General features: G+C 40.2%; 1 protein-coding gene across 4 annotated transcripts in view; it reads right to left on the reverse strand.

The window, feature by feature from the left end:
- Positions 1–26,488, reverse strand: part of CA8 (carbonic anhydrase 8) — a 292,778-nt gene that overhangs the window by 28,762 nt on the left and 237,528 nt on the right. For all 4 annotated transcript variants that reach the window (XM_037802537.1, XM_037802541.1, XM_037802539.1 and 1 more), the window contains 5 exons: positions 22,450–22,545; positions 15,949–16,011; positions 13,803–13,851; positions 12,359–12,471; positions 4,209–4,377 (listed from right to left, as the gene is read on the reverse strand). In XM_037802537.1, coding sequence (XP_037658465.1) covers positions 4,243–4,377; positions 12,359–12,471; positions 13,803–13,851; positions 15,949–16,011; positions 22,450–22,545 — 456 coding nt within the window. In that variant the 3' untranslated portion in view covers positions 4,209–4,242. The remainder of the gene's footprint in view (positions 1–4,208; positions 4,378–12,358; positions 12,472–13,802; positions 13,852–15,948; positions 16,012–22,449; positions 22,546–26,488) is intronic.

Raw genomic sequence — 26,488 nt, forward strand, 5'->3', positions numbered from 1 at the left:
ATAAACTTAACCAAAGATGTAAAAGACCTATACAAAGAAAACTACATAACTCTACTAAAAGAAACAGAAGGGGACCTTAAAAGATGGAAAAATATTCCATGTTCATGGATAGGAGGGCTAAATGTCATTAAGATGTCAATTCTACCCAAACTCATCTACAGATTCAATGCAATCCCAATCAAAATTCCAACAACTGACTTTGCAGACTTGGAGAAGCTAGTAATCAAATTTATTTGGAAAGGGAAGGTGCCTCAAAATGCTAAAGACACTCTAAAAAAGAAAAATGAAGTGGAAGGACTTACACTCCCTGACTTTGAAGCTTATTATAAAGCCACAGTTGTCAAAACAGCATGGTACTGGCACAAAGATAGACATATTGATCAAGGGAATCAAATTGATAATTCAGAGATAGACCCCCAGATCTACGACTGACTGATCTTTGATAAGGCCCCCAAAGTCAGTGAACTGGGTCATAATGGTCTTTTCAACAAATGGGGCTGGGAGAGTTGGATATCCATATCCAAAAGAATGAAAGAGGACCCCTACCTCACCCCCTACACAAAAATTAACTCAAAATGGACCAAAGATCTCAATATAAAAGAAAGTACCATAAAACTCCTAGAAGATAATGTAGGGAAACATCTTCAAGACCTTGTATTAGGCGGCCACTTCCTGGACTTTACATCCAAAGCACAAGCAACAAAAGAAAAAATAGATAAATGGGAACTCCTCAAGCTTAGAAGTTTCTGCACCTCAAAGGAATTTCTCAAAAAGGTAAAGAGGCAGCCAACTCAATGTGAAAAAAATTTTTGGAAACCAAGTATCTGACAAAAGACTGATATCTTGCATATATAAAGAAAACTGACAACTCAATGATGATAGTACAGACAGCCCAATTATAAAATGGGCAAAAGATATGAAAAGACAGTTCTCTGAAGAGGAAATACAAATGGCCAAGAAACACATGAAAAAATGTTCAGCTTCACTAGCTATTAGAGAGATGCAAATTAAGACCACAATGAGATACCATCTCACACCAATTAGAATGGCTGCCATTAAACAGGAAACTACAAATGCTGGAGGGGATGTGGAGAAATTGGAACTCTTATTCATTGTTGGTGGGACTGTATAAATGGTTCAGCCACTCTGGAAGTCAGTCTGGCAGTTCCTTAGAAAACTAGATATAGAGTTACCCTTCGATCCAGTGATTGCACTTCTCAGTATATATCCAGAAGATCGGAAAGAAAGCAGTGACACGAACAGATATCTGCATGCCAATGTTCACAGCAGCATTATTCACAATTGCCAAGAGATGGAAACAACTCAAATGTCCTTCAACAGATGAGTGGATAAATAAAATGTGGTCTATACACACGATGGAATACTACGCGGCAGTAAGAAGGAACGATGTTGTGAAATATACGACAAATGGATGAACCTTGAAGACATAATGCTGAGTGAAATAAGCCAGGCACAAAAAGAGAAATATTATATGCTACCACTAATGTGAACTTTGAAAAATGTAAAACGAATGGTTTATAATGTAGAATGTAGGGGAACTAGTGATAGAGAGCAATTAAGGAAGGGGGAACAGTAATCCAATAAGAACAGATAAGCTATCATGGGTAAATTTAATGTTCTGGGAATGCCCAGGAATGACTATGGTCTGTTAATTTCTGATGGGTATAGTAGCAACAAGTTCACAGAAATGTTGCCATATTAGGTTACTCTCTTGGGGTAGAGTAGGAACATGTTGGAAGTAAAGTAGTTATCTTAGGTTAGTTGTCTTTTTCTTCCTTCCCTGTTATGGTCTGTTTGAAATGTTCTTTTATGGTATGTTTTTTTTTATTTTTTTTATTTATTTTATTTTTTTTATTTTTAATTTTTTTTATTTTTTATACAGTTGATTTTAAAAAAAGAGTTAAAAAAAACAAGGGAAAAAAACATGCAGAGCCCCCTTGAGGAGCTGGTGGAGAATGCAGGGGTGTTGGGCTCCCCCACCTCGATGGTTGCTGATATGCTCACAGACATAGGGGACTGGTGGTTTGATGGGTTGAGCCCTCTACCACAGGACTTGCCCTTGGGAAGACTGCTGCTGCAAAGGAGAGGCTAGGCCTGCCTATAATTGTGCCTAAGAGCCTCCTCCTGAATGCCTCTTTGTTGCTCAGATGTGGCCCTCTCTCTCTAGCTAAGCCAACTTGAACGGTGAAATCACTGCCCTCCCCACTATGTGGGATCAGACACCCAGGGGAGTGAATCTCCCTGGGAATGTGGAATATGACTCCCGGGGAGGAATGTAGACCCGGCATTGTGGGATGGAGAACATCTTCTTGACCAAAAGTGGGAAATGAAAGGAAATGAAATAGGCTTCAGTGGCAGAGAGATTCCAAAAGGAGCCAAGAGGACACTCTGGTGGGCACTCTTACACACAATACAGACAACCCTTTTTAGGTTCTAATGAATTGGGGTAGCTGGCAGTAGATACCTGAAACTGTCAATCTGCAACCCAGAACCCATGAATCTTGAAGACGATTGTATAAAAATGTAGCTTATGAGGGGTGACAATGGGATTGGGAAAGCCATAAGGACCACACTCCCCTTTGTCTAGCTTATGGATGGATGAGGAGAAAAATGGGGGAAGGAAACAAACTAACAAACAAAGGCACCCAGTGTTCTTTTTAACTTTAATTGCTCTTTCTCACTTTAATTATTATCCTTGTTATTTGTGTGTGTGTGGTAATGAAGGTGTCAGGGATTGATTTTGGTGATGAATGTACAATTCTGTAATGGTACTGTGAACAATCGAATGTACAATTTGTTTTGTATGACTGCATGGTATGTGAATATATCTCAATAAAATGAATATAAAAATAAAATAAAATAAAATAAACATGGCCCAGCCTCTTAAAAAGTTTGAACTCTAATAGAGAAAAAATAAGAAATACACAAATAGCTATTCGAAGAACGTTAAATGAGAGGTACAATTTAAGGGCGAGGCAGCGGTGTGACAGTGAGAGGGCTTCGGAGCTTCAGCACAGCCAGGGTTTCAACAGGAGAATGGAGGGTGGGAAGGACCCATGTGAGCAAGGCAGGAAGAACTAAGTGCGTTTCCGGAAGAGAAAAGAAAGCTGAACTGGAGCGTTGAGTAGGTATATATAGTGACAAAAAAGAGGCATGAGAAATGGACTGGGAAACAGGTGGACAAAATGACCACCTTTTGAAATACCTATGTCAATGGTCTTGCTCATGAGACTTTGAGCTTGTTGGGGCCAGAGATTTCTATTCATCTGTGACGGCCCAGCCCACAGCAGCACGCCCGGCACAGGGTACACACTCACAGCAGTCCACTAAACAAAGATGAAGCTCTGTCCCGCCTGGTTTTGTTCCCACATAGGCTTTCCTCCAATGGGAAGCCGTGATTTGCCAGCAGTGTGCACTGACCTGTGTACTCCTAGGCAATTCACAAGGCAAAAATATTCCCATTTATAGTCATTTATATCTATTGTATCTTTTCCACGTTTGAGATGTTTTCTTTTGTAAGCTCTTTAAAGGTAAGGAATATATATATTGAGTTCAATATACTAAAATGTATAAATTTTGTTTCAATCAAAGTATAAAGTAATGCACCATGTTTAGACAATAAAGAAATGTGTCTTCATTACTACCTTGATCTATCATGTGAAAGCACTTCCTTAGGACAAGCATTTTAATTCATGCCTTCTACTCCCCTACGTACCCAAGTAAATAAGATGATCAGATCTGAATTACTCAGTGAAGGGCAATACTTAGACTCTCCTATCCCATAGTCCCTTTCCCTGTGCTCAGTAGGCACCAGGAGGTGAGTGCTGCAGCTTCAAGTATAAAACACCATAAATTACTACAGGTAAAGCCGCATATCGCTGTTTCTCTGCCTCAGGGTGCTTTTCCTTAGGAGAACCAATATCGATTATTAGTAAAGCAAAGTTGGGAATTAAAGGTTGCTCTGGTGGGAAAACATAAGAGTCGTGGATTTTCTTTCCCAACAGTGCATGAAATTAAAATAACTACCTGACTTGTAATTAATGGGGCTTGAGAATGTGTCATAAGTTTTATCAAAATGAAGTGCATTCATTTTCTTGCTAAATTATCATGAATGCCATAAGAGTAACTTAGGGATGACAGATTTATGTAACTGTGTGCCTAATTTTCCTTACGTAATTTGCACATACCCAGATGAAGATGGATCTGTTCCTGTTTTCTTTGTTATTGAAATGCAGCTCTGATAACTCTGTCACTAAGGGGCTGAGTGGGGCGAAAGTTGTCTCCCAAAATACCATCACAGCCTTCTACGAGTTCTGCCCCTTTAACATGTGTCCTCAGCCTTCGAAATTCTTCTATCTGAAAATAAAAACAGAACAAAGAAGGTTAATAACTGGTAAAACTGGAGTTTCATAAATTACTTGAAATATGCAGAAATTACTATCGAAAAAGAGAAAGGCAATAAGAGAAAATAGTTTAATTCTTCGCAACCTCAGACATTAGACAATACCCCTGCAAGATGAACAGACAACAGAAGTGAAAATATCAAGGTCTCCAGACAACTCGCACAGCCATAGAAACCTGCTGCCCTTGTTAAAAGGAAACTAGAAAGGCCAGATGAAAAAGCTTTTATATCTGCAATATAGTAAGAAAAAGTGAACAGATGCATATTTTCTTAAATGCTTTACAAATATACCTTTAACTAATTAATGCTACTGTACGTCAACCCTGATTAGATGTTAGATTTACCAGGTGAAGATTTCCTTCATCAAAAGGCTTTCTTGGATGCTTGTCTAGCTCTTTGGAAAGGACAGCTCCAAACAACACCTCCGATTTTCCAAATGTTTAAGCGCAAACTTCCCCCCATACTGGTTTGTATACATTATGTCTCCCAGAAAAAAAGCCATTCTTTGTTGCAATCTTGTAGGGGCAGACATATTAGTGGGGATTAAGTTGGAAAGTTTGGATTAGGCTGTTTCCATGGAGATGCGCCCCACCCAACTGTGGGTGATAACTCTGATTGGATGATTTCCATGGAGGTGTGGCCCTGCCTGTTCAGCGCGGGCCTTCATTAGTTTACTGGAGCACTATATAAACTCATACAGAAGAAGCGGGCTTGCTGCAGCCAACAGGGACACCTTGAGGAATGCACAAAAGCTGGGAGAGGAGCTGCAGATGAGACAGTTTGAGGATGGCTGTTGGGGGCGGACTCTTGCTCCGGAGAAGCTAAGAGAGGACAAACTACCCCAAGAGCAACTGAAAGTGACATTTTTGAGGGGCTGCAGCCTAGAGAGGAACGTCCTGGGAGAAAGCCATTTTGAAGACAGAACTTTGGAGCAGACGCCAGCCATGTGCCTACCCAGCTAACAGAGGTTTTCCGGACACCACTGGCCATCCTCCAGTGAAGGAACCCTTTGTTGACAGACACTTTATGGCCTTGGGACTTTAACTTTGTAACCAAATAAACTCCATTTTATGAAGGCCAATCCGTTTCTGGTGTTTTGCATTTTGGCAGCATTAGCAAACTAGAATAACCCCTGAGCGATACTGATTCTCACGTACCTCTCCCTTCCTAGTGTAATTTCTCTTGGCTATCCCATTAGGTAGGAAGGACCTTTCCCATTAGTTGCCTGGCCTGGTCTGCATCTATGAAGAATCCATGGCCTGCCACACACACATGACTCTAAAAAGTATCCCAGCAACAAGCAAGCCAGCCATGAGCATTCCCTAGGCTCCTTCATGCTTATGCTTATCAGTTTACCTACTACAGGGCTCAGCCTGTTATTCCCTTTAAATGTCACAGAGTCACATGACATACACGCTCTTCATTCCTCACACAGAAGAGGATTCTGAGGCTTCGAGGGGTTAAGAACGTTTTCAAATTAGCTAGTGGCAGAGGTCTGACAGTTTCAAGTCCACCAGCTCTTCTCCCAGCTCCACAGCCACTCTTTAGAAATTCTAGTTAACCTGTTATTATCCACGTGCTACACAAAACCCAGAGTGCTCAGTAATGTGAGCTGCACAGCATCAATCCACTAGACGTTCCCCAAGCCGTGTATCACAGTGTTGCCTCTACAATCCCAATAAGGAACAGTCAGAGAATTCTGCCATTTTTTGTGAAAGTGAAATGAAACACAGACATCAATGGATTCGGGAGTTCTAATAAAGGATTTAAAAATTCCTCAAGACTTTAGGAGTGCAAGAATCCCCGAACTACATGCAAAACTTTGCACATGCATGCAAATGTACACTTTACTGATTACAGGTTCCCTACTCCGAGACTTAAGACTCACCAGATTCTGATTCAATCCACTCATATACATGTCAGGACACAGAGGAGCAGAGAAATTAAACAGCTTGTCAAGTTAGAACCCAGGTTAGAAATCTGACTTCCTATGTTTTCTTTTTCCATGTCTCCAAATATTGTTTGCTCTCCCTGGATGGGATAAATCGGGCCCAAATGGGAATGTCCTGTGTTTTGAACCTACATACTGTATTGCTGTATTTACACAGAGGGGCCAGTCAGATAAGCAATTAACTATTTAAACTACGTCATGCTTCTTCACTAGACCTTCTTAGCATCTTAGTGTAGGAATATGAGCAACAACTATTGCTTGCTGCTTCTGGTAAACTTCTGGAGCTTAGGCTGCTGCATGACAATCCCCTGTAACTTGTGGAATGTATTTAGTCCTATGTTTTAGGATTTTTTAAAAATATATATATACAGTGGTATCTTAGCTTCCTGTCTGCTAAGACAAATGCAATACAATGGGTTGGGTTAAAAAATGAGAATTTATTGGCTTACAGTTTTGAGACTAGAAGTCCAAAACTGAGCTGTCAGCAAGACAATGCGTTCTCCTCAAAGACTGTGTGGCATTGGTTCTGGGTGGCTGTGGAGATCCTTGGTCCTGGGTGGCTGTGGAGATCCTTGGTCCTTGGCTTTTCCATCACAAGGCAATGCACATGGCTGCATCTTCTTTCTCTTCCAAGTTCTGTTGACTTCCATCTAGCTACTCCTCATGGCTTCTCCTTCCATTCCAAATTCCTTGGCTTGAAAGGACTTCCTATAAGATCTACTACCCTCATTGGCGCTGGGCACATCTTAACTAATAATAGCAAATAGTGCTATTTGCAAATGGGCTCACCCCCACAGAACCAGGGGGTTGGTACCTGAGCATGATTCAGTCCCCTACACACAGTTAAGGCAGTGGACTCTGCATCAGAAGACCTGGGTTCTAGTCCTAGCTCTGCCACCCAAGACCCAAAGGACCAGATTGCTTCATCTCTTTAAGCCTTGATCTCCATATGCACCCAATGGAGATGATGACAATAGTATTCACAAGGACAGTGTAAGGAGTAAGTGAGATAATACATGAAAGTAACTCGGCATAGAATCCAGGACACAGGAAGGGCTCAATAAATTCTGGTGCTCTTAATAATAAATTCAAATAACTTCTTTTGAAGTGGAACTTTTGAAATTTTGAGATCAATATTTAGCTAAAGTTTTATATGCAAAAACTGGACTGGAAAGAAAAAGCACATTTCACTGGCAAAATATTAATTAATGGCACTGAATTATATTTTTGAATATGGCTAAAAATGGAAATTTTAGGTTGTATATATGTTAATACAATAAAAACTTTTTTAAAAAAAGCAACATAAACTGTATAGCACAAACAGTGACCTCTACTGTAAATGGTGGGTTACAGTTAATAGCACAATTATAAAAATGTCCTTTCATGAATTGTAACAAATGTACCACACTAATGTAAGATGTTAATAAGAAGGTGGTATAAGGGAACGCTGTATTTTATGAATGATTTTTCTGTAAACTTACAACTTCTCTAATAAGAAAAGAAAAAATATTAAATCGCCTTCCTGGCATTCACTTTGTAAGTCATCACATATAATCAGTGCAACCAGAACTTAGCATGGTCATTGGTAAGCAATGCGGACTAGAAACTTTACTGCCTAAACTTATTTTAAGAAATACTCCATCTCCTATTGACTTGGAAGATTATTTCAAAGCCAAGCTAATTTTATATTTACATACTCTGAACTGAAGGTAAACTGTCAAGCCCCAGTCTTCAGCCTGAGGCACACTCTGTTAAAACGCTTCTTCCAAAGGACAGTAGCAAATCACTGTACTTCGGGAGAAAATTATTTCACAAGAAATGTTTTTTCTCTGATCACAGCAACACTTTGAAGACTTTCAATCAACAGAGACAGGAAAAATGCATCTTTCTGAAATGCCAATTTTTCTGAAGAAACCACCCCTCAAAACCCTTTAGTCGCTTCAAATGGTTTCAAGTACCTTCAGAGCCAGCCCAGCTTCAGCAGCCACAGTGAAAGGACAGTGACAAATGGACAGATTAATATTTCAGGATAGAAGTCCTCATCAACATTCAAATGTCACAACAGCATAAGAGAAGATCATTGTTACAGACATCTGTGTGTATGATTTCATCGATTTTTAGTGCTACTCTATCTATAAACATGGTTTTTGCTTTTAATAATTTTTTTTTAAGACAGGATGGAGATGTAGCACTTCAGTGACACATTCTCTTCTTTTGAAGGTAGTAGAAAATCACAGCTGTTCTCTGAAGAGGGCTATGCTCTGCTTGGTCTAAGGCATTTATCTTTTCCAGCTTTCACTAGCTCATGAACCAGGTTATTCACTAAAAGTTCAGCTTTAAGACGGCTTTCTTCACATACACACCTATTCAAGATTCAATCATGTCCTCCACAAGACATGTTCAAGTCCTCAATCCCAGCCCTTGGGTGGGGACTTACTTGTAAATTAGATTCTTATTTAAGGTCCTAATGGAGAGTCCTATTAGGATGAGGCCAAACTGATTCAGGGTGGGCCTTAAATCACGTGAGTGGAGTCCTCATAAGCAAAGGCAATTGGACACGGAAGTAGAAGCCAGAGAAGGGGACAGATCATCATGTACCGAGGCAGAGATGCACAGACAAGCCAAGGATCGTCAAGGATTGCTGGCAGTGACTTTGGATGCACTGGGTTACCTAGTTTATCAGGATTAAGTTCACCTCTTACTTCTGACTTTTTCACTGTGGCTATGAGAAAATGTAAAATTACATCTATGGCTCACATGGTATTTCTCTGGGTAGAGGCTGACCACGACAACCTTCAGAAACTCAGCACTCCGGTGTCAGATCAAAATTATAAAAAGGAATGAATGCAGCTAGATCTAAAACACTGGTTCTCAAAGTATGCGGCACCCAAATAAAAATGCAAATTCCCAGGCCCCACCCCAGACCTACTGAATCAGAAACTCTGGGTGTAAGGCCAAGCAATCTGTATTTAACCCTCCAGGTGATTTCAACACACACTGGTGTTTGAGAACAACAGATATGGAAGAAAATTCTCAGCAATAAATATTCCAAAGTATTGGGAACAACTTTCAAACATTGTAACGCACAACATAGCCTTTAGGGTGCAGTCCTTCAAATCCCATACTGAGCACAAAGAAAAGCCTGCTAAGTGCCAAAGGCAGGCAGATGCCATCAGCACAGGATCAGATGTGCTACTGAGATGCTACAAGCCAAGCGCACACCATGCCCCTTTCAACTCATAGGAAATATGCTGTGTGGAAGGACAAAGAGGTGGCAAGACCAAGAAGAAAAGAAAATGTAAAATTGCTTTCAAAGTTCTACGAGGTATATATATCCACAAGGTGAAAAAGAAACACATTCAGGATTACTTTGTTTCACTAGGTGTTACTTTAAGTAGAAAGAGAAAGGAAAAAACAAAGACATTTAATGTGAGAAAGTGGATAAGTAAGAAATAGAAATAGACAAGAAAAAATGCAGAAAAAGGAGACAAGGAGAAAAAAAGTCAAAAAAGGAGAATAAAATTTAATGATCAACCCATTTCTGTGTGTGTGCATGTATGTGTGTGAGTGCACATATTTGTTCATACATATTTGTATGAACATACTGTATGAACATAAACATATTTGTACTCACATTTGTTCATATACCATTAGACCATAATACTGTAGTTCATCAATTCCAAGATTAGTATTTATTCACGTTAAGGTCTCTCTGAAATCAGGAATTGTCTTATAATTTATGTTGTCAGAATTGATGAAATTTGGTATTTTTATTCTGTTCTTGGAATTTCATTTCCAAACATGACAATCTGTCTGAAAATTTTTTTTACTTCAGCTTCCTAATGCTCAGACCACTGTTTTTCTTAGTTATTCAATAGTTTTAGATTGTAGAAAATAAGAGAAAATTACCCTCTCAGGAACACTTTATTTTTTTATTTTTTGCCATATTGTTATATTGTCAATATTATTATTTACGTACTATTTCTCTTTAAGTTGATTTATTTTTTTTTTCACCCAGCCTCATCAAAATCATTATTAACCCTGGAATTACAGGTTTGTTGAGCTGTATGCTTTTGTTTTTTTTAAATACAGTTTCATTGAGATATAGTTACATGCCCTACAATCATCCACAGTATATAATCAGTGATTCACACTACCATCATATAGTTGTGCATTCATCACCAAATCAATTTTTGAACATTTTCCTTACTCCAAAAAATAAATAAATAAATAAAAGTAAAAAAGATCATCTAAAACATTCCATCCCACCCTACTTTTCATTTAATTTTTGTCCCATTTTTCTACTCATCTGTCCATACATAGGATAAACAGAGTGTGAGCCACAAGGTTTTCTACAATCACATTACCACACCACATTAGCTACATAGTTATACAATTGTCTTCAAGAATCAAGGCCACTGGGTTGCAGTCCGACAGCTTTAGGTATTTCCCTTTAGCCATTCCAACACCCTAAAAACTAAAGAGGTGTATCTATATAGCACATAAGAATACCCTCCAGAGTGACCTCTTGACTCTACTTGAAATCTCTCAGCCACTGAAACCTTATTTTGTTCATTTCTCTTCCCCCTTTAGGTCAAGAAGATTTTCTCAATCCCACGATGCTGGGTCCAGGCTCATCCCAGGGATCCACCTCCCATGTTGCCAGGGAGATTTACACCCCTGGGAGTCATGTCCCATGTAAAGGGGAGGACAGCAAATTTATCTGCCAAGTGGGCTTAGAGAGAGAGAGAGAAGCCATGTCTGAGCAACAAAGAGGCTCTCTCTCGGGGAGACTCTTAGGCAGAATCATAAGTAGGCTTAGCCTCTCCTTTGCAGTAACAAGCTCATAAGAGAAAGCCCCCAGATCAAGGGCTCGGCCTACTAAATCAGTAGTCCTCAATGTCTGTGAGAATATCAGTAATAACCCAGGTGTGGAAGTCCAACATTTCCACATTTTTCCCCAGTTCCTCAGCAGGGGCCAGGGAATAGTTTCTTGTAAGAGAAAATAGACGAATGAATGAATGATTAGGATTTGCCATATTTAAAGTCTGAGGACCAAAAGATGATGTGATCACAATTTATAAAATAAAGAAAGGTGTGAAGAGACTGAACGGGGAACTTTTTAAATGAATCCCTACAGAAAGCAAATTAAGAGAAACTCTTCAAGGTTGAAACAAGGATTTTAAGGATTTAAGGACAAACCAAAGACTTTATTGAATAGTCAGTAAAACTTGATGGGGGATATAAAAACAGTTTATGAAGGAGACTTGGTTTGTTTTGAGTACTGCCCGAGTCTCCTGAGGTTGACCATGGAGGGAAAACAGAGCCTTCCAGGATCCCAGCAGACAAAAGACATTTAAAACTCCTCTCTGACTGTAATATCAAAATCACTCTTAAGCACATCTCAGTGACACTGCCTCCTGCTTTGCCAGCTAACAGCCTACTGACACCTCACACTGGGGCTCTAACCCCACTGTGCATTAGAGCACCCATGCTGAGCCTGGGGTGGGAGGTGGGTAACTAAAAGTGGAGCAATCTAGAACCTTCCAGGGCTTCCATATCAGCTTGCTCACACCTCTGCATTCAGAATCATCCTGGAAACACAAAGGAAGAACTATGACAAGGCCCAAAAGTGACTTCCAGAAGTAGCCAATATCCTCCCTTCGCTGCCAAGATCTTTCTCGGCTCCACATCTGTGAAAACTCACATAAAGGGATAACTAGACTGATCACAAGTTTGGTTATTTCAATGACTTCTCTTTAGTCTATAAAAGCTACTTTTAAAATACAGAACATAAATGAGAGCTGGTTTTTATTCATCCTTGACCTTTTGATTGCTTTCACTGGCTTGAGGCATTTAACTTTCATCTGAAAGGATGTGACTGATCTGAAAAGAGCTAACTCATAAAATGGACATTTTCCCTTTACAGAAACGATATTGAACCTTTAACTGCGAACTTCTCTGATTTAAAGTCCCACACTCACCTGAAGCTGGGATATAGTTAAAGGGTACCGGAATAAAATCCAGGTGACACCCTCACTGCAAGGGGGAATAGTCAGCGAACCTTCATACACCCAATAATCCCGCAGCAGAGGATCTGTACAGGAGGGATACGTCACAAAAGAGCAAGTTAGTTAAGAACAACCCTGAACACTCCAAGAGTAATTTCCAAAATTCACAAACTGTCCAAACGACATTACTCAGATTGTTGCCATTTTTAAGCCAGCATCTCATATATGTCTTCTTAAACTAGACAACACAGAGAAAATAATCAAGGAAACACATGATGAATGCCCTTTCCATTATTTACAGTGATTTCTATCAATAGATCACTAAACACATCTAAAAATGGCAAGAGGTATGTTTATCAAGTTCAGTCACTTTAGTAGAGTGGATCTGTATTTCCTTTTATTTTGGAGGATCTACCTGACTAACCCATACCTAATAGTGGATGCTCACTGTGTACCAGGTACAGTTACAGCATTTTACGTGAACTCATTTCACCCTCACCACAAACCAATGAGATAGGTAATGTTATCAGTCCCATTTTTCAGATGGGGAAACTGAGTCACAGTACAGGTCTGTAACTTGCCTGAGGTCACTCAATTAATAACCAGCAGAGACAGAATTTGAACCCACACAATCTGACTTCAAAGCCTGTGTTTTTAACAATTCTATTCTGGCAATCTCTAAGTTAATTCTTCAATAGCAAACTATCAAAATCATATTATGATAGGATCAAATAAACCATACTTATAAAATGAGTTAGCTCTGCATTAGAACTCATGATTAAATAGGATGTGTCAATGTTTGAAATATGGCAAAAAGTGGCTATTGGTAGTACAATTAGATATAGAAAATACAATGCATCAACCTCTTCGGTTTTACTTGAAACAATAAGACACAACACATAATTTAGGCAAAGAAACGTGAAGACCAAAATTTTATACAAAGCAACTTTTAGCTCCAAATTATATTATGAGTAATTTATGTACAGTTCATACCTGTACAACAATACGTAAAGATTTAGACTAAAATCCAAACAACAGCATTACTGCAAAGAGGTAACCTTATAAAATGAAGTACAGAGTTTATTTCTCTTAGAGATTAATAAGAACTTCACTGATCAATCTTAGAAGTCTATGAAGGTTATTTTACTATGAAGGTGCTTTACGCAAAGGTAGCAATTTTTTAAAACGATGATTCTAAGAAAGCTCTTCATGGATTAACGGAACTAGTAGCAAAGCGTTTCCTTATTATTACAAAAGGTTTACTCCCATGTTTAGAGCAATGTGAAGCTGGTACCTGCTACAGAGAATTTAATTTGTAAAGAAACTTTAATAATATATAGCTACATAAATTCTGAGGCAAACAATACAGTCACATCCATAGCTAAAATTCATCTAATGCAATCAGATGAACGCTTACCAGGTAATAAAGTGTTGGGATTAAAGCAGGGTATTGTTTTGGACTTGCCCTGAAAAGTAAAAATAAGATTTATCCATCTTAACATAAAATTTCTAAATTTTAGAATAAAAAGCTTATGAGGACTAACATCCATTAGGTGCATATATGTTACTGCAATAAAAAAGTTTAAATTAAAAAAAAAGTTCCCATGGGGAGGTTGGGTGGGGTCTAGATTGGATTCTTTTCTGAATGGGACCATCGGCCCTGCATCCACTTACGGGGGTTCTCCTTCTGCTTCTCATTGGAACAACAAGGGCTGGTTCCAACAAGATGCTCCTACTTTGAATCCATGGCCGTTTTCTTAGCTACCACAGATCAACTTTCCCTGTAATTCCTGGTAGGAAACTTAGAACGGAAGTCTGTCTGTCCCATGTCAACTACTTTATCTGCCCCAGTGACTTGGGCTTTGCTGTAAAAAACCTGGACCCTGGCTCAGGCAATCCTTTTGAAATTTCTTTCTTTCCGCCTTCTTTGCTCTCAGCACCTAACCTCCTTGGCATTACAGCTGGGCTCCCAACTTCTCACCTTGTCCCATTTGGATATGACAATTCAATTACAGGATCCCTTCTAGATACTTTCCTCTTCCAAGGAGAAAGATGTGAAACTCAATGAAAATGTTCAATTCCAATCAACTTTCACCAAAGCTAGATTCAAATATCAAGAGGACTACTTGTACCATTATTCCACAATTGATGTTTACAATTGCTGTTTTAAGCAGTGTAACTTAAAATGCCCAGGCCTTACAGACAGACAGGCCAATCAGGTCATTAGCATGTCTCTTACAAACTGACGCTTTTAGAGTGGTGCAATGGGGAACATCACCCCATCACCTCCCAGTCTCCTCTTGACTTCCAGGGACTCTCTTAAATATTAAAGAATCCAGCTTACTTGCTCTTACCCATCTCCCCCATAGTCCAAATCGTATACACCGAAAAATAAGGAAAATTTTCTTGGCCCATTTCTATTGGACAAATGTCAGTCAAAATGTGTCCTCACCTCTTTTTGACCAGGTTCTTTTGACTAGTCTGGGGCTTCCCCTGCTAGCTAGGCTCCTTCTGAGCCTACTTAGGAAATCTTCAGTGGAGGTTCTTACCTGGTTTAAGGCATCCTGGGCTTGTGCTTACGTAAAACAAATCAGACTCAAACCCCCAAACTGATGTTAGAATTGGCTTTGGGCCTTTGGATCCCTTTTAATCAAGCAAGTTCAACTCTGAAGCTGTATCTAACCCTCCCAAGGCCGCTCAGACGCCACTGACTCAGTGTGAACCTGAAAGGTACTATTCGTAACCAAACTCGGCCTCCTAGTGATGCTGGGCCGTATCACTACGTGGCCATACTGATCTAAATCACCTTGTCTGGGATATTATCTTATGTCTCCTGTGTGCCTGTCTTTTTTTCACGTAAATGCTTTCAAGCACGATTCCCCAAATTTTTATTTGTTTAATTGATACAACATCCCTATAAGTAACTAGTGAGCAGGAAAGGGTTAACTCAGCAGGCCTGGGTTGCTTAAACCTTGCACCTTCCAAAGCTTGTCTCAGGGACTGGCCCTTGGCCAGTTCCCTGGAGATAACCCCCAAGCTCTTGGAATATTTTGCCTAAGACTATTTCTTTATGCCTGAAGCCTTGGGTCATGCTGTAACAGTTTGACTTGACAACAGTTTACCCAAACAATATGATTTATGGTGAATACCTGTTTTGGTCCTGGGGGGTGGGGAGAGGTTGACTGGAGGCTGGGTCCTGGCAAGCCACATACCTGTATGACTGACACATCCCACTCCCCAGCCCCCTCCCAGCACCATGGCTCAGGTGAGGTCAGCTGCCCATACTTCTTGCAAGTCATCACCCATCGTTGCTGGGAGAATTAAGCACACCCCCATGCAACTCCACTAGGAAGCTTTCGCCTTGTTCTTCTGCACTTTGCCCTGTGCATCTTTTCCCTTTGCTTATTTTGGTGCATGTCCTCGCACTGGAATAAACTGTAAGTGTAGGATAGCAGCTTCTGAGTCCTGCAAGTCCTCCTGGAGAATCATCAAGCCTGAGGGCGAGCCTGGGGGCCTCCAACACAGCCTGTCTTTTATCCTTTTTTTTTTAAATGATGACATACCTTATACTGAATATCCTGGAGAATTTCGGTCACAGCCTTTAGGCCTCCATGTTCTTTTCCTATCTGAAATATTAAACATAAACCAAAAACACAACATTTTCAAATGCTTAGTTTTCACTCAAAATAATTAACAAAGCAAGGTTCAGTCCACCTGAAAGTCATTCCTGGGGAATAATTAAATGACCTGTTTATTAATAACCAAGTCGACATCTAGTGAATAAGATTGTAACTGAAACTAGGACAAGAAAATTTTAGATATGTGATGTCTAAGAATTCATTTCAAATTCATCTTGCTATGGATAGTTATTATTCACTGTGCTAAACATAATATGTCAAATCATAAAATACTATAAAAAAAGTCAAGGATATTTTAAAATTAAAAATATTCAATCACATGCCCAAACCCTTCCATTTTTACCTTTGCTATTTTATTTATAGATCAGGGTTATAAATATTTGATCAATGTGGAAAAACTTTATTCTCAGTAAAGCAGGTATATGGTTCCATTTTTTTAAAGTCACCAAAATCAGGACAGAATTTCTTGAGTATCACTGGACATAATTCTAAAGTTACCATTTTATTTTTAAATAAATAAGGATATGCTGTTGATAGGCTTCTATCTTAAAACACTACATATTATAGTGTATAAAATGCTCCAAAGAAAGCTGAGACTTTAAAAGAAAAAATTCTGATACTAAGTGTTCTTGACTTTAACATTAACAATTATATGATCTGATTTCCACTTTTCAACAAACTTCCAGTGGTCCATGACAATGGAGAAGAGTATTAACGGAGATAATTGATACTCTTAAATAAGCAATCATTGTTACAACAAGCCTTTTCTCTTCCTTATAAATTTCTGGAGAATGACCTGAAAGGAGCTAGAATAGCTCTCAACGTGTTCAAATTCTCTGTTTGTCTCAATGTTTCCCAACTGTGAAATATATACCAGGTGAAAAGGCACCAAAGAAGGAGGAAAAGAGATAAGAAATTTGCATAATCAGCTCAAAATAATCAAGTTTATTTTCTAACTGTTTGCAGTTCCTGAAATAGGCTCTATAAACAGAAAATGAACCCTCTATGGTTCAAAATTAAAAAAAAAAAAAGCTAAGGCAAGTGTACCAGTGAGTTCAAAAGCCTGGCTCTTTAGCCAGACGCCTTCACCCGATCTTCAGAGGAAACGGACCTCTCTTGGCTTTACTGGTTTAGCCATAATGTAGTATTTTGGAAGCCCTTCTCTGCAGAGTGGTCTATTACCATTCCTTGCCTCTCCAGTCAGATTATAAACTCTTTGAAGAAAGAATCCACCTCTGAACGCTGTAAGGGCACATAACAGAGAGTCAGGGGCAGGGTCACCTGCATTAGACCCTCTGGTGCTGATCTTGACTCTGCCACTTTTTAGACATGTGGCTTTTAGCAAGTTAATTTAACCTCCATGTCCTTCAGCTTCTTCATCTATATAGTGGGTGTACCAGTTTGTATATATTATGTCCCCCAGAAAAGGCCATGTTCTTTGATGCAATCTTGTGTGGGCAGACATATGTATCAGTGTTGATTAGACTGTAATTCTTTGATTTAGTGTTTCTATGGAGATGCGGCCCACCCAACTGTAGGTGACAACTCTGATTGGATAACTTCAATGGAGGTGTGGCCCTGCCCATTCAGCATGGTCCTTGATTAGTTTACTAGAGCACTATATAAGCTCAGACAGAAAGAGCGAGCTCACTACAACCAAGAGGGAAACTTTGAAGAACGCACAGGAGCTGAGAGAGAAGCTTTACTTTTACAGAGACATTTTAGAGACAGCCTTTGAATGCAGACTTTTGCTCTGGAGAAGCTAAGAGAGGACAAACACCCCAAGAACAACTAAGAGTGACATTTTTGAAGAACTGCAGCCTAGAGAGGAACATCCTGGGAGAAAGCCATTTTGAAACCAGAACTCTGGAACAGACGCCAGCCACATGCCTTCCCAGCTAACAGAGGTTTTCTGGACACCATTGGCCAACCTCCAGTGAAGGTACCCGATTGGTGATATGTTACCTTGGACACTTTATGGCCTTAAGACTGTAACTGTGTAACCAAATAAACTCCCTTTTATAAAAGCCAATCCGTTTCTGGTGTTTTGCATTTCAGCAGCATTAGCAAATCAGAACAGTGGGGATGAAAAAGTGAAGTCCTGATAGGGTTGACGATAAGATTAAATCACAAAAGAACTTAGAACAGGCCCTGGTGCACTTTAATTCGATTAACATCACTACTCATCTGAAAGATCTACAGCACTGAATAGAGTACATATAGAGAGTAGCACTTAATAGCTACCTCTGGTTCCTTCTACCTATATTCTCTGGTTCCTCCTTTCCTTTATATCCTGAAACAAACTCCAACTATTACACTATTTCCTTTCCTTCTTTCCCAGATTTTTGTATGAAGAGGTTACAATTACCAAAAGAAGAGCAAGCAGAAATGATCTCTGCCCACCTTAGCCCCTAAAACCATGTAGCATTTCCGGAACCAACATCCTGATGCCGGAAGTCCACTGGGAACCTTGAGACCAATTAACTTCTCATCTTTGCCATCTTTTGCCATCACCCAAAATGCAAACCAGTCTGGTCTTTTCCCTCTCCTGGAATCTGGGTCCCTGTACTGCCCGGTGTTTTCTCACTTCTAACTCGTTTCCCACAGGCTACCTCCTCTTCCCTTCTTCTCCACTGCACCTTCTGGAACAGGGTGACTCGGGGTCTGTGAAAAGCTCTCTCACCACCTGCAGTCTTCTGTGAACCCCATCAGGTTCGCCCGAGGCCACAGCTCTTTCAAGCCTTTCAGGTCTGCCCCGAGGACCCTCCGGAAAGCTGCAGGTTGAATTCTGCTATTAGCTTCAAATTGTTACTCTTTGACCTGCAGGCAGAAGGCTGTCCTCTAAGGTCCCTAACATCCCATGCTCTCATGCCCTGCTTGTCACTTACTGACTTGTGGGTCTCTCCCTTAAAGTCGTCAGCTCCTCCTGTCACTCTTGGGGACTTCCGCATCCACCTGGGTGACCCGTCCACTCCCTCACCCCAGGATGCTCAACCCCACTCCTCCTCAGCAAACCAATCCTGAGGAGACCCCCTGGATTTGCTTTAACCCCGAAAACTTTACCTCCAAAAGACAATTCTCCCTCACCCACCCAGCTCTCCCTCCCTCTCTCCTCCCTTCCCATTCACCGATCCTCAGGAGCCAAGCCTCTCGTCCCCCTCTTAACTGTTGCCTCCCCTCTCCTGCCTTGACTGAATAACAAACATCTCTGCAGCTGCTCTCACTGGCAACTCGAGTCTCTCTAATCTGCTTGTCCTGAGTCATCTGCCCTGGAATGGATTAATGCAACAATTTGCTAGAATTCTCCACTCCTCTACCTGGAGAGAGAACGCCACAGTAAGTTGTTCTCTAAAGGCTGTGTTGCCAAAGCTCACGTGGGTCTCTTATTCTATCTATTTTATTATCATCCCCAGCCCCCCCCCCACCCCCAGGCACTTCAAGACAATCCCACACCCCATTTCCCTTGCTCCATGAATAACTGCTTTGCATTTCTCAGCATGAACTCCCCCTAATTTCCTACTCATTTCGCCCCCATTTGTACCCTGTCCTTCCTCCCTGTCCCTCCCATCCAAGGTTAGTCCATCCACCTAAGCTCTCCATCCCATGCCCTCCTGTCTCCTCCGAAACTTTTTCACATTGAGTATCCCCTCCCTTTCCTAAGTTTTTAATTCTTCTGTCTTCACTACTTCTTTTTGCTCAGAAGAAAAACATACGCAGTCCTCAGATCCCAAAACAAAACACACAGAACTTCACTGTATGTCTCCACTAGTTGTAACTCCACCCGTCCTTCCCTTTCTCAGGAAGCTTCCAGAGAGGAAGCCTAGGCTTGCTGCTCCCACTTCCGCCCCTCCCATCTGTCCCGCTCCTCCCCGCTCCCAAGGGCCAAACCTCATGGATGGATTTCAGTCCCTCTCCCTTCTGCCTCATTTTACAAGCTGCAGTCATCTCCACTCACAGTTTCTGTGATTGTACTCTCTTCTGAGAAAGGCATTTCCACATAGATAAACTGACTTTTTCCTCAGACTAACTTACAGGGAGGCAGAACAAGTATGTGTGTTCTCATTTGGAAACTTTTCCTTGCCTAAAAACTCAGCTTGTTATTGATAATACTGTTGCTCGTTCCAAGAGCCTTGGCTTTCAATTCAGTGCTGTTTGTCCGTATCACCAGTTTATGCTAAGAATTACTTAGAAAAAATACAAAGTTATCATATTTAATTCAATTCACAAATATTTGAGTACCATCTCCAGAGATGAAACTAACATATTCCCTTCTCTTCTATATATAACTACTTAGTTATTCGCATTCTTATTCTTATTTTATTCTTGTTTTTATTCTTCTATTTTAATAATGAGACACTGCCTTCTACTAACTCACCTTGTCAAATATGGAAGCTATTTTAACTTTATCAGGTTACAAAAGTAACCTTTAGAGAGGCTAAGCCTACTTATACTCATGCCTAAGAATCTCCCCGAGTGCCTTTTTGTTGCTCAGATGTGGCCCTCTCTCTCTAGCTAAGTCAGCGTGGCAGGTGAAATCACTGCCCTCTCTCCTACGTGAGACCTGACTCCCAGGGGTGTAAATCTCCCTGCAGGGATGAGCCTGGACCCAGCATCGTGGGATTGAGAACATCTTGACCAAAAGGAGGAAGCAAAATGAAACAAAATAAAGCTTCAGTGGCTGAGAGATTCCAAATGGAGTTGAGAGGTCACTCTGTTGAGCATTCTTATGCACTATATAGATAACACTTTTGAGGTTTTAATGTATTGGAATAGCTAGAAGGAAATACCTGAAACTATCAAACTCCAACCCAGTAGCCTTGACTCTTGAAGACGACTGTATAATAATGTAGCTTACAAGGGGTGACTGTGTGATTGTGAAAACCTTGTGGATCACACTCTCTTTGCCCAGTGTATGGACAGATGAGTAGAAAAATGGGGACAAAAACTAAATGAAAAACAGGGTGGGATGGGGGGATGATTTGGATGTCTTTTTTACTTTTATTTTTTATTCTTATTTTTATTCTTTCTGGTGTAAGGAAAATGTTCAAAGATAGACTGGGGTGATGAATGCACAACTATATGATGGTACTGTGAACAGCTGAGTGTACACCATGAATGACTGTATGGTATGTGACTATATCTCAACAAAACTGAATTTTTTTAAAAAAGTGGTCTTAATTAATTATTCCTTCATATACTAAAGACCATCACTGTATTTGTATAATGTAAAACATTTTTTCATCAGTATTTTGTGACTTCATTCCATTTATACAATGCAGGATAAAAACAGAAGGAATACAGGGCCCTGCTACTACAAAAGCCATGTGGAAAAAAAAAAAAATCAGTGAGACCAGGATTCATTTAAATTCCTTAACAAGTATCATATCTTCAAGACATTGATTTTACAATATTAAGAGGTTATAAGCAGATGGCTGCTTTCAAACATCAATAAAGAAATATCTCAGAGGTACTTATAATAGAAAGTTGTGGGAATTAATAATGAATTTGAAATACATGTCATAATAGAGCAAGTTTAATGAGGCCAATTATCCCACTATCCTCGGAAAATTAAGTTACTAAGGACCACTAAGCTGCAATCCTAGGCTATCCGAGAGGCAGCCTGGACTCATGGCTGCTGTAGAGCTGGAATCCAAATTTCTGGTCCTGACTCACAACACTAAATTGCTGTGTGACCTTAAATAATCACTTGTCCTCTCTGGACCTTGGTTTCTCTTTGGAAAAACGAGGGTGTTGCTAATACGTCTAGGCCCTCTTTCAGTTCTGAATCTTTTATCATGTCAAGTAGATAAGACAAAGTTAAAGAGATTCACCTGAGAAAATGTATTGAATTTTTTTGTAAGCATGTGGTCTGCTTTCATATGTTTCGTTAAATTTATACAACATCCTTTTCCCACCACAGAGCTCAAATCTAAATTTTATATGGACTATATCAGCCCAAGGCCCTGTCAGTCTGATTCATCAGTGTTCTGTAAGGCACTTTAAATAATCCTGGAGTGAAAATTATTCATAACTAAGAGCTAAAGTAATCTACTACACAGTGATATTACTGGGTTTTCTTCAATTTTGTGGTAAGCCAGGTCTAAAAACATTTTCTGAAATTCTTTTTCATAATAAAATGAGCTCTGCCATGAGGAGACATTTTCTAAATCATTTATCCAAAGACACTGAATATCACTCTGAAGAAAATCATTAATAAATAAATCAACTATCTTCTATCAATAAATACTGATGCACCTTCATGATCCACAAAGGTCTAGTTTTCTACTCATAAATTATCAGCGTTGTCTATATATGTGTTTGATGTCACCTCTAAGTAACAAAACTGAGTGGGCAAAACAATTCTGCTAAATTAATTAAAAACAAGCATCTCTAGACAACACGACATCCTCACAGGAGGCCACTCACCTGAACAAACAGGGCAATGATGGCAATTCCGCGTGGCTTTCCAACCGCCTCGTCGATGGTGCCGAACAGGGTGGAGTTCCAGTGGATCAGATGGAGCTGCGGGAACGACGACAGACAGGGCCACCAGGCTGTTTAGTGCATTTTTATTTACAAAGACAAAGAAAAATCAACTTATCCTTAACTATATCTATACACTCCTATAGAAGACACATAAGAGTGTCACAAATAGAGCCACTGTCTTAATACAGGGTCTCTTATGAATTCCTTCCTTCTTATTTCCAAACAGAAGCAATGCCTCCAAAGCTCAGCCTCAGTCCTGATCAGGAACCTAGCTAGGATGCCTTGCATAGTTCACAATGATTGAGCTGCTTTTCCTTACATGGAATCCATCCCGAACTTCAATGGGACAAAACTCTGGGTCTGGGCACAAACACCAAAATCGTTCAAAGAATTAGAACCTGCACAAATACCATCTCACCCAGTATTTCCATCGAGAAATGTACAAAGTCAGTCTCAAATTCTGTCAAATTATTCAACTCGCTAAGTATATCCAGAGATAACATCTTATAGAAAAACGGCGCCTTTTTAAAAATCCACAGTAAAATCATGAATGCCGGTGTAAATCTCTAAAAGGCGGCCATTTCCTGTACTGGAGATAAAATTTTATCTGTGAAGAAATGACTCCCCCACTTCTAGCCTCATAAAGCTTTATAGCTTTCAAATTTATCTGGAATATGCTCTTGCTTCTACAATACTGAGAAAACACTTGCAAGAAGCCAAATTCAATTCCTGGTTAAAAATCAAATAGCGCTGTGGTTATTATAATAGTAGCAGTTTAACCCCCTGTCTAGGATACTACCTTCATCACGACAGCTTTTAATCGAGCTATAATTACTTACCACTTTAACATATTACCTCATTTAATCCCAAAAAGACATGGCTAAATGAGTCACCAAAGTACAGCATCTATACTAAAATATTAAGGAAAACTATGAAGATTGCCAAAATTTTGATTTTTTCTACTACTGAATTTGTCCAGCTAGAACTTGAGGTTGGAAAACTGACCACTAGAGGGAGCTCATGAAGTCTCCTGCCCAGGACAGAATCTGCAGCCTAAGAAAAGACTATTCCCAGGCCAGGCTGGGTCAGCCTGTGAGAAACCCACAAGGACAGAAAATTCCCAGTAAATGTGACTGTCAAGGCACGGTCTTTAAGAAAACAATGTCCTCTAAGCTTTCAGTTGATAACGAAAGACATACCAATTTTCTTCTTTCCTTCTCTGGCTGCAACAATAGCATGGGAGTCCTGGCAGATAAGAACTGACTGCCTTAATTAAATCTCAAATATATTTTTTCTGACAAATTACAAAGTTCAAATTGGCATGTTTCTTATTTCTCATAGAAATATTATGGGGCATCTTTTTCTGCAACAAGCAAAACATATAAACCAAAATAGCACTTTTTTTTTTTTTGCCGGTCCTCACAATTTAGCAATGTCGTCATTCACATCCACTCTTCAAAAACTACTTCACATCTTTCTATATTTAAAAGTTAAGGCTCCCCACTCCTTAAATGAGGGCTGTGTTGTGTGGCTTTCTTCCAAGAGTACAGTATAGAAAGGGGGGGCGGAGAGTAAATTCCAATGGAGAAATCTGACCTCAGCCAGGGGATCAAGGTTAGCATCGCAGCGGTAAGTCCGGTTAGAGCATAGCCCCTTGATGGGATGTGACGAAATGGCATTTTACCTCTGTGGTATTCCTCTCCAAACCCATAACCCCAGACTTATCATCAGAAAATCACCAGGAAACTCCCAGAGGGGGCATCTCACAAAATATCCAACCAGTACCTCTTACTATTGTCCAAGTCATCAAAAAACAAGGAAAGTCTGAAAAACCATCTCAGCCAAGAGGAAAAAGGAGATACAATGACTAAATGCAGTGTGGGATCCTGGGTGGGATGCTGGGACAGAAAAAGGACCTTAGGGGAAAACTAAGGAGATGTGAATAGAGGAGGGACTTCGGTTAACAGGGAGGGATCACTGTTGGTTCATCGGGTGAAACAACTGCATCATACACGTAAGATGTTAGCAATAGGGGAAACTGGCTGTGGGTTATATGGGAACCACTGTGCTATTTTCATAATTTTTCCATAAATCTAAAACTGCTCTTAAAAATACAGTCTACTTAAAAAAAACAAAAAAGGAAAATTAAGGCACACACTGGCAACTTCAACCAACCCAAGTTAGAAAGCATAAGGGAAGATGGCTATGACCGCTGACCTGACTGGCACAGTAACACTAACAAAATGCAAGAGAACCTCTACCATCTGTTTTTCCCTTCACTCTCTGGTGAAATGATCCACCTGAGATTTGACAGTTCAGAGAAAGAATAGATTCTTCCCTCAGAGTCAACAAGTGGACCAAGTTGTAAAATCAAAGCTTTCTTCTGGTGCTATGAAATCCTCTTCTCTTGGAGGTGCTCTATCTCATTTTAAGACCAAACAAAACATCATTAAAGATCCCCTTTCCATGCTACTATAGGATGGTTAATTCAAGTACAAGGCAAATTCCCAAAATGTTCTGGAATTCAGTCAGCTTGTCAGTTGTAACCTGGTAGCAGTAATGTGATCCAAAGACACGACACGCCCTGCGTTTTTGCTGCCTCTTAGCATTACCTCCTTCTGGTTGCCAGCCCTTATCCACACACTCTCTCCCACCCTTTCATTCCTCCTCATCTTAATGAAGTTTCCTCAGACCTTAAAAGCCAGAATTATTCACATTGACTTCTGTTCTCCCTTAGCCCCTTCGTTACTCCTATCACTTTAACACATTTTGCATTATACTGCCATCAGTTCTGTTTCATAAAGCAAGGTCAGAGGGGCAGGGAAATGTTTGGTGCAACTGAAGAACTAAGAGCCCCTCTGTAGGTAGCTACATGGTGTATAAGTTTGGCAGTGATGGGGTGGAAAGGGAGACAAGCTCAGATCTCACAGAGCTTTAAATTTCATCCTGACTATATTTTGCTGAATGTTAAAGCAAAATATTATTGCAATGAACATTGTTGTAACACATGCTGTCTAGAATGAATCAAAGTCATCTCCTATGCTCTAGTTTGCTAATGCTTCCAGAATGCAAAACACCAGAGATGGACTGGCTTTTATAAAGGGGGTATATTTGGTTTCACAGTTACAGTCTTAAGGCCATAAAGTGTCCAAGGTAACACATCACCAATCCGGTACCTTCGCTGGAGGATGGCCAAAGGCATGTGGAAAACCTCTGTTAGCTGGGAAGGCACGTGGCTGGCATCTGCTCCAAGTTCTGGTTTCTCAATGGCTTTCTCCCAGGACGTTCCCCTCTAGGCCACAGCTCCTCTTCAAAATGTCACTCTCAGTTGCTCTTGGGGTATTTGTCCTCTTAGCTTCTCCGGAGCAAGAGCCTGCTTTCAATAGCCATCTTCAAAGTGACTCTCATCTGCAGCTACTCTCTCAGCTTCCGTGCATTCTTCAAAGTGTCCCTCTTGGCTGTAGCAAGCTCACTGCTTCTGTCTGAGCTTATACAGTGCTCCAGGAAACTCATCAAGGCTCATACTGAATGGGCGGGGCCACACCTCCACGGAAACTATCCAATCAGAGTCATCGCCCACAGTTGGGTGGGGCACATATCCATGGAAACACTCAAAGACTTACACTCTAATCAACACTGATATGTCTGCCCATACAAGATTACATCAAAGATAATGGCGTTTTGGGGGACATAAATTATTCAAACCGGCACATTCCACCCCCTGGACCCCAAAATGACATGATCTTTCCATATAAAAAATATATTCCTCACACAACAATATCACAGAAACTTAAATCATTTCAGTAACAATAGTTAAGTACAAGATCCCACCAAAATCAGTTATATGCATGGTCTGTCCAAAAGCATAATTCCCCTCTAGCTGTGGACCAGTGAAATTTAGAGCAAGTTATGTACTTCCAGTATACAAAGCAGGGACAGTCATAGGGTAAACATTCCCATTGCCATAAGGAGAAACAGT

The sequence above is a fragment of the Choloepus didactylus genome, chromosome 14, assembly GCF_015220235.1.
Source record: "Choloepus didactylus isolate mChoDid1 chromosome 14, mChoDid1.pri, whole genome shotgun sequence".
NCBI classification, from domain to species: Eukaryota; Metazoa; Chordata; class Mammalia; order Pilosa; family Megalonychidae; genus Choloepus; species Choloepus didactylus.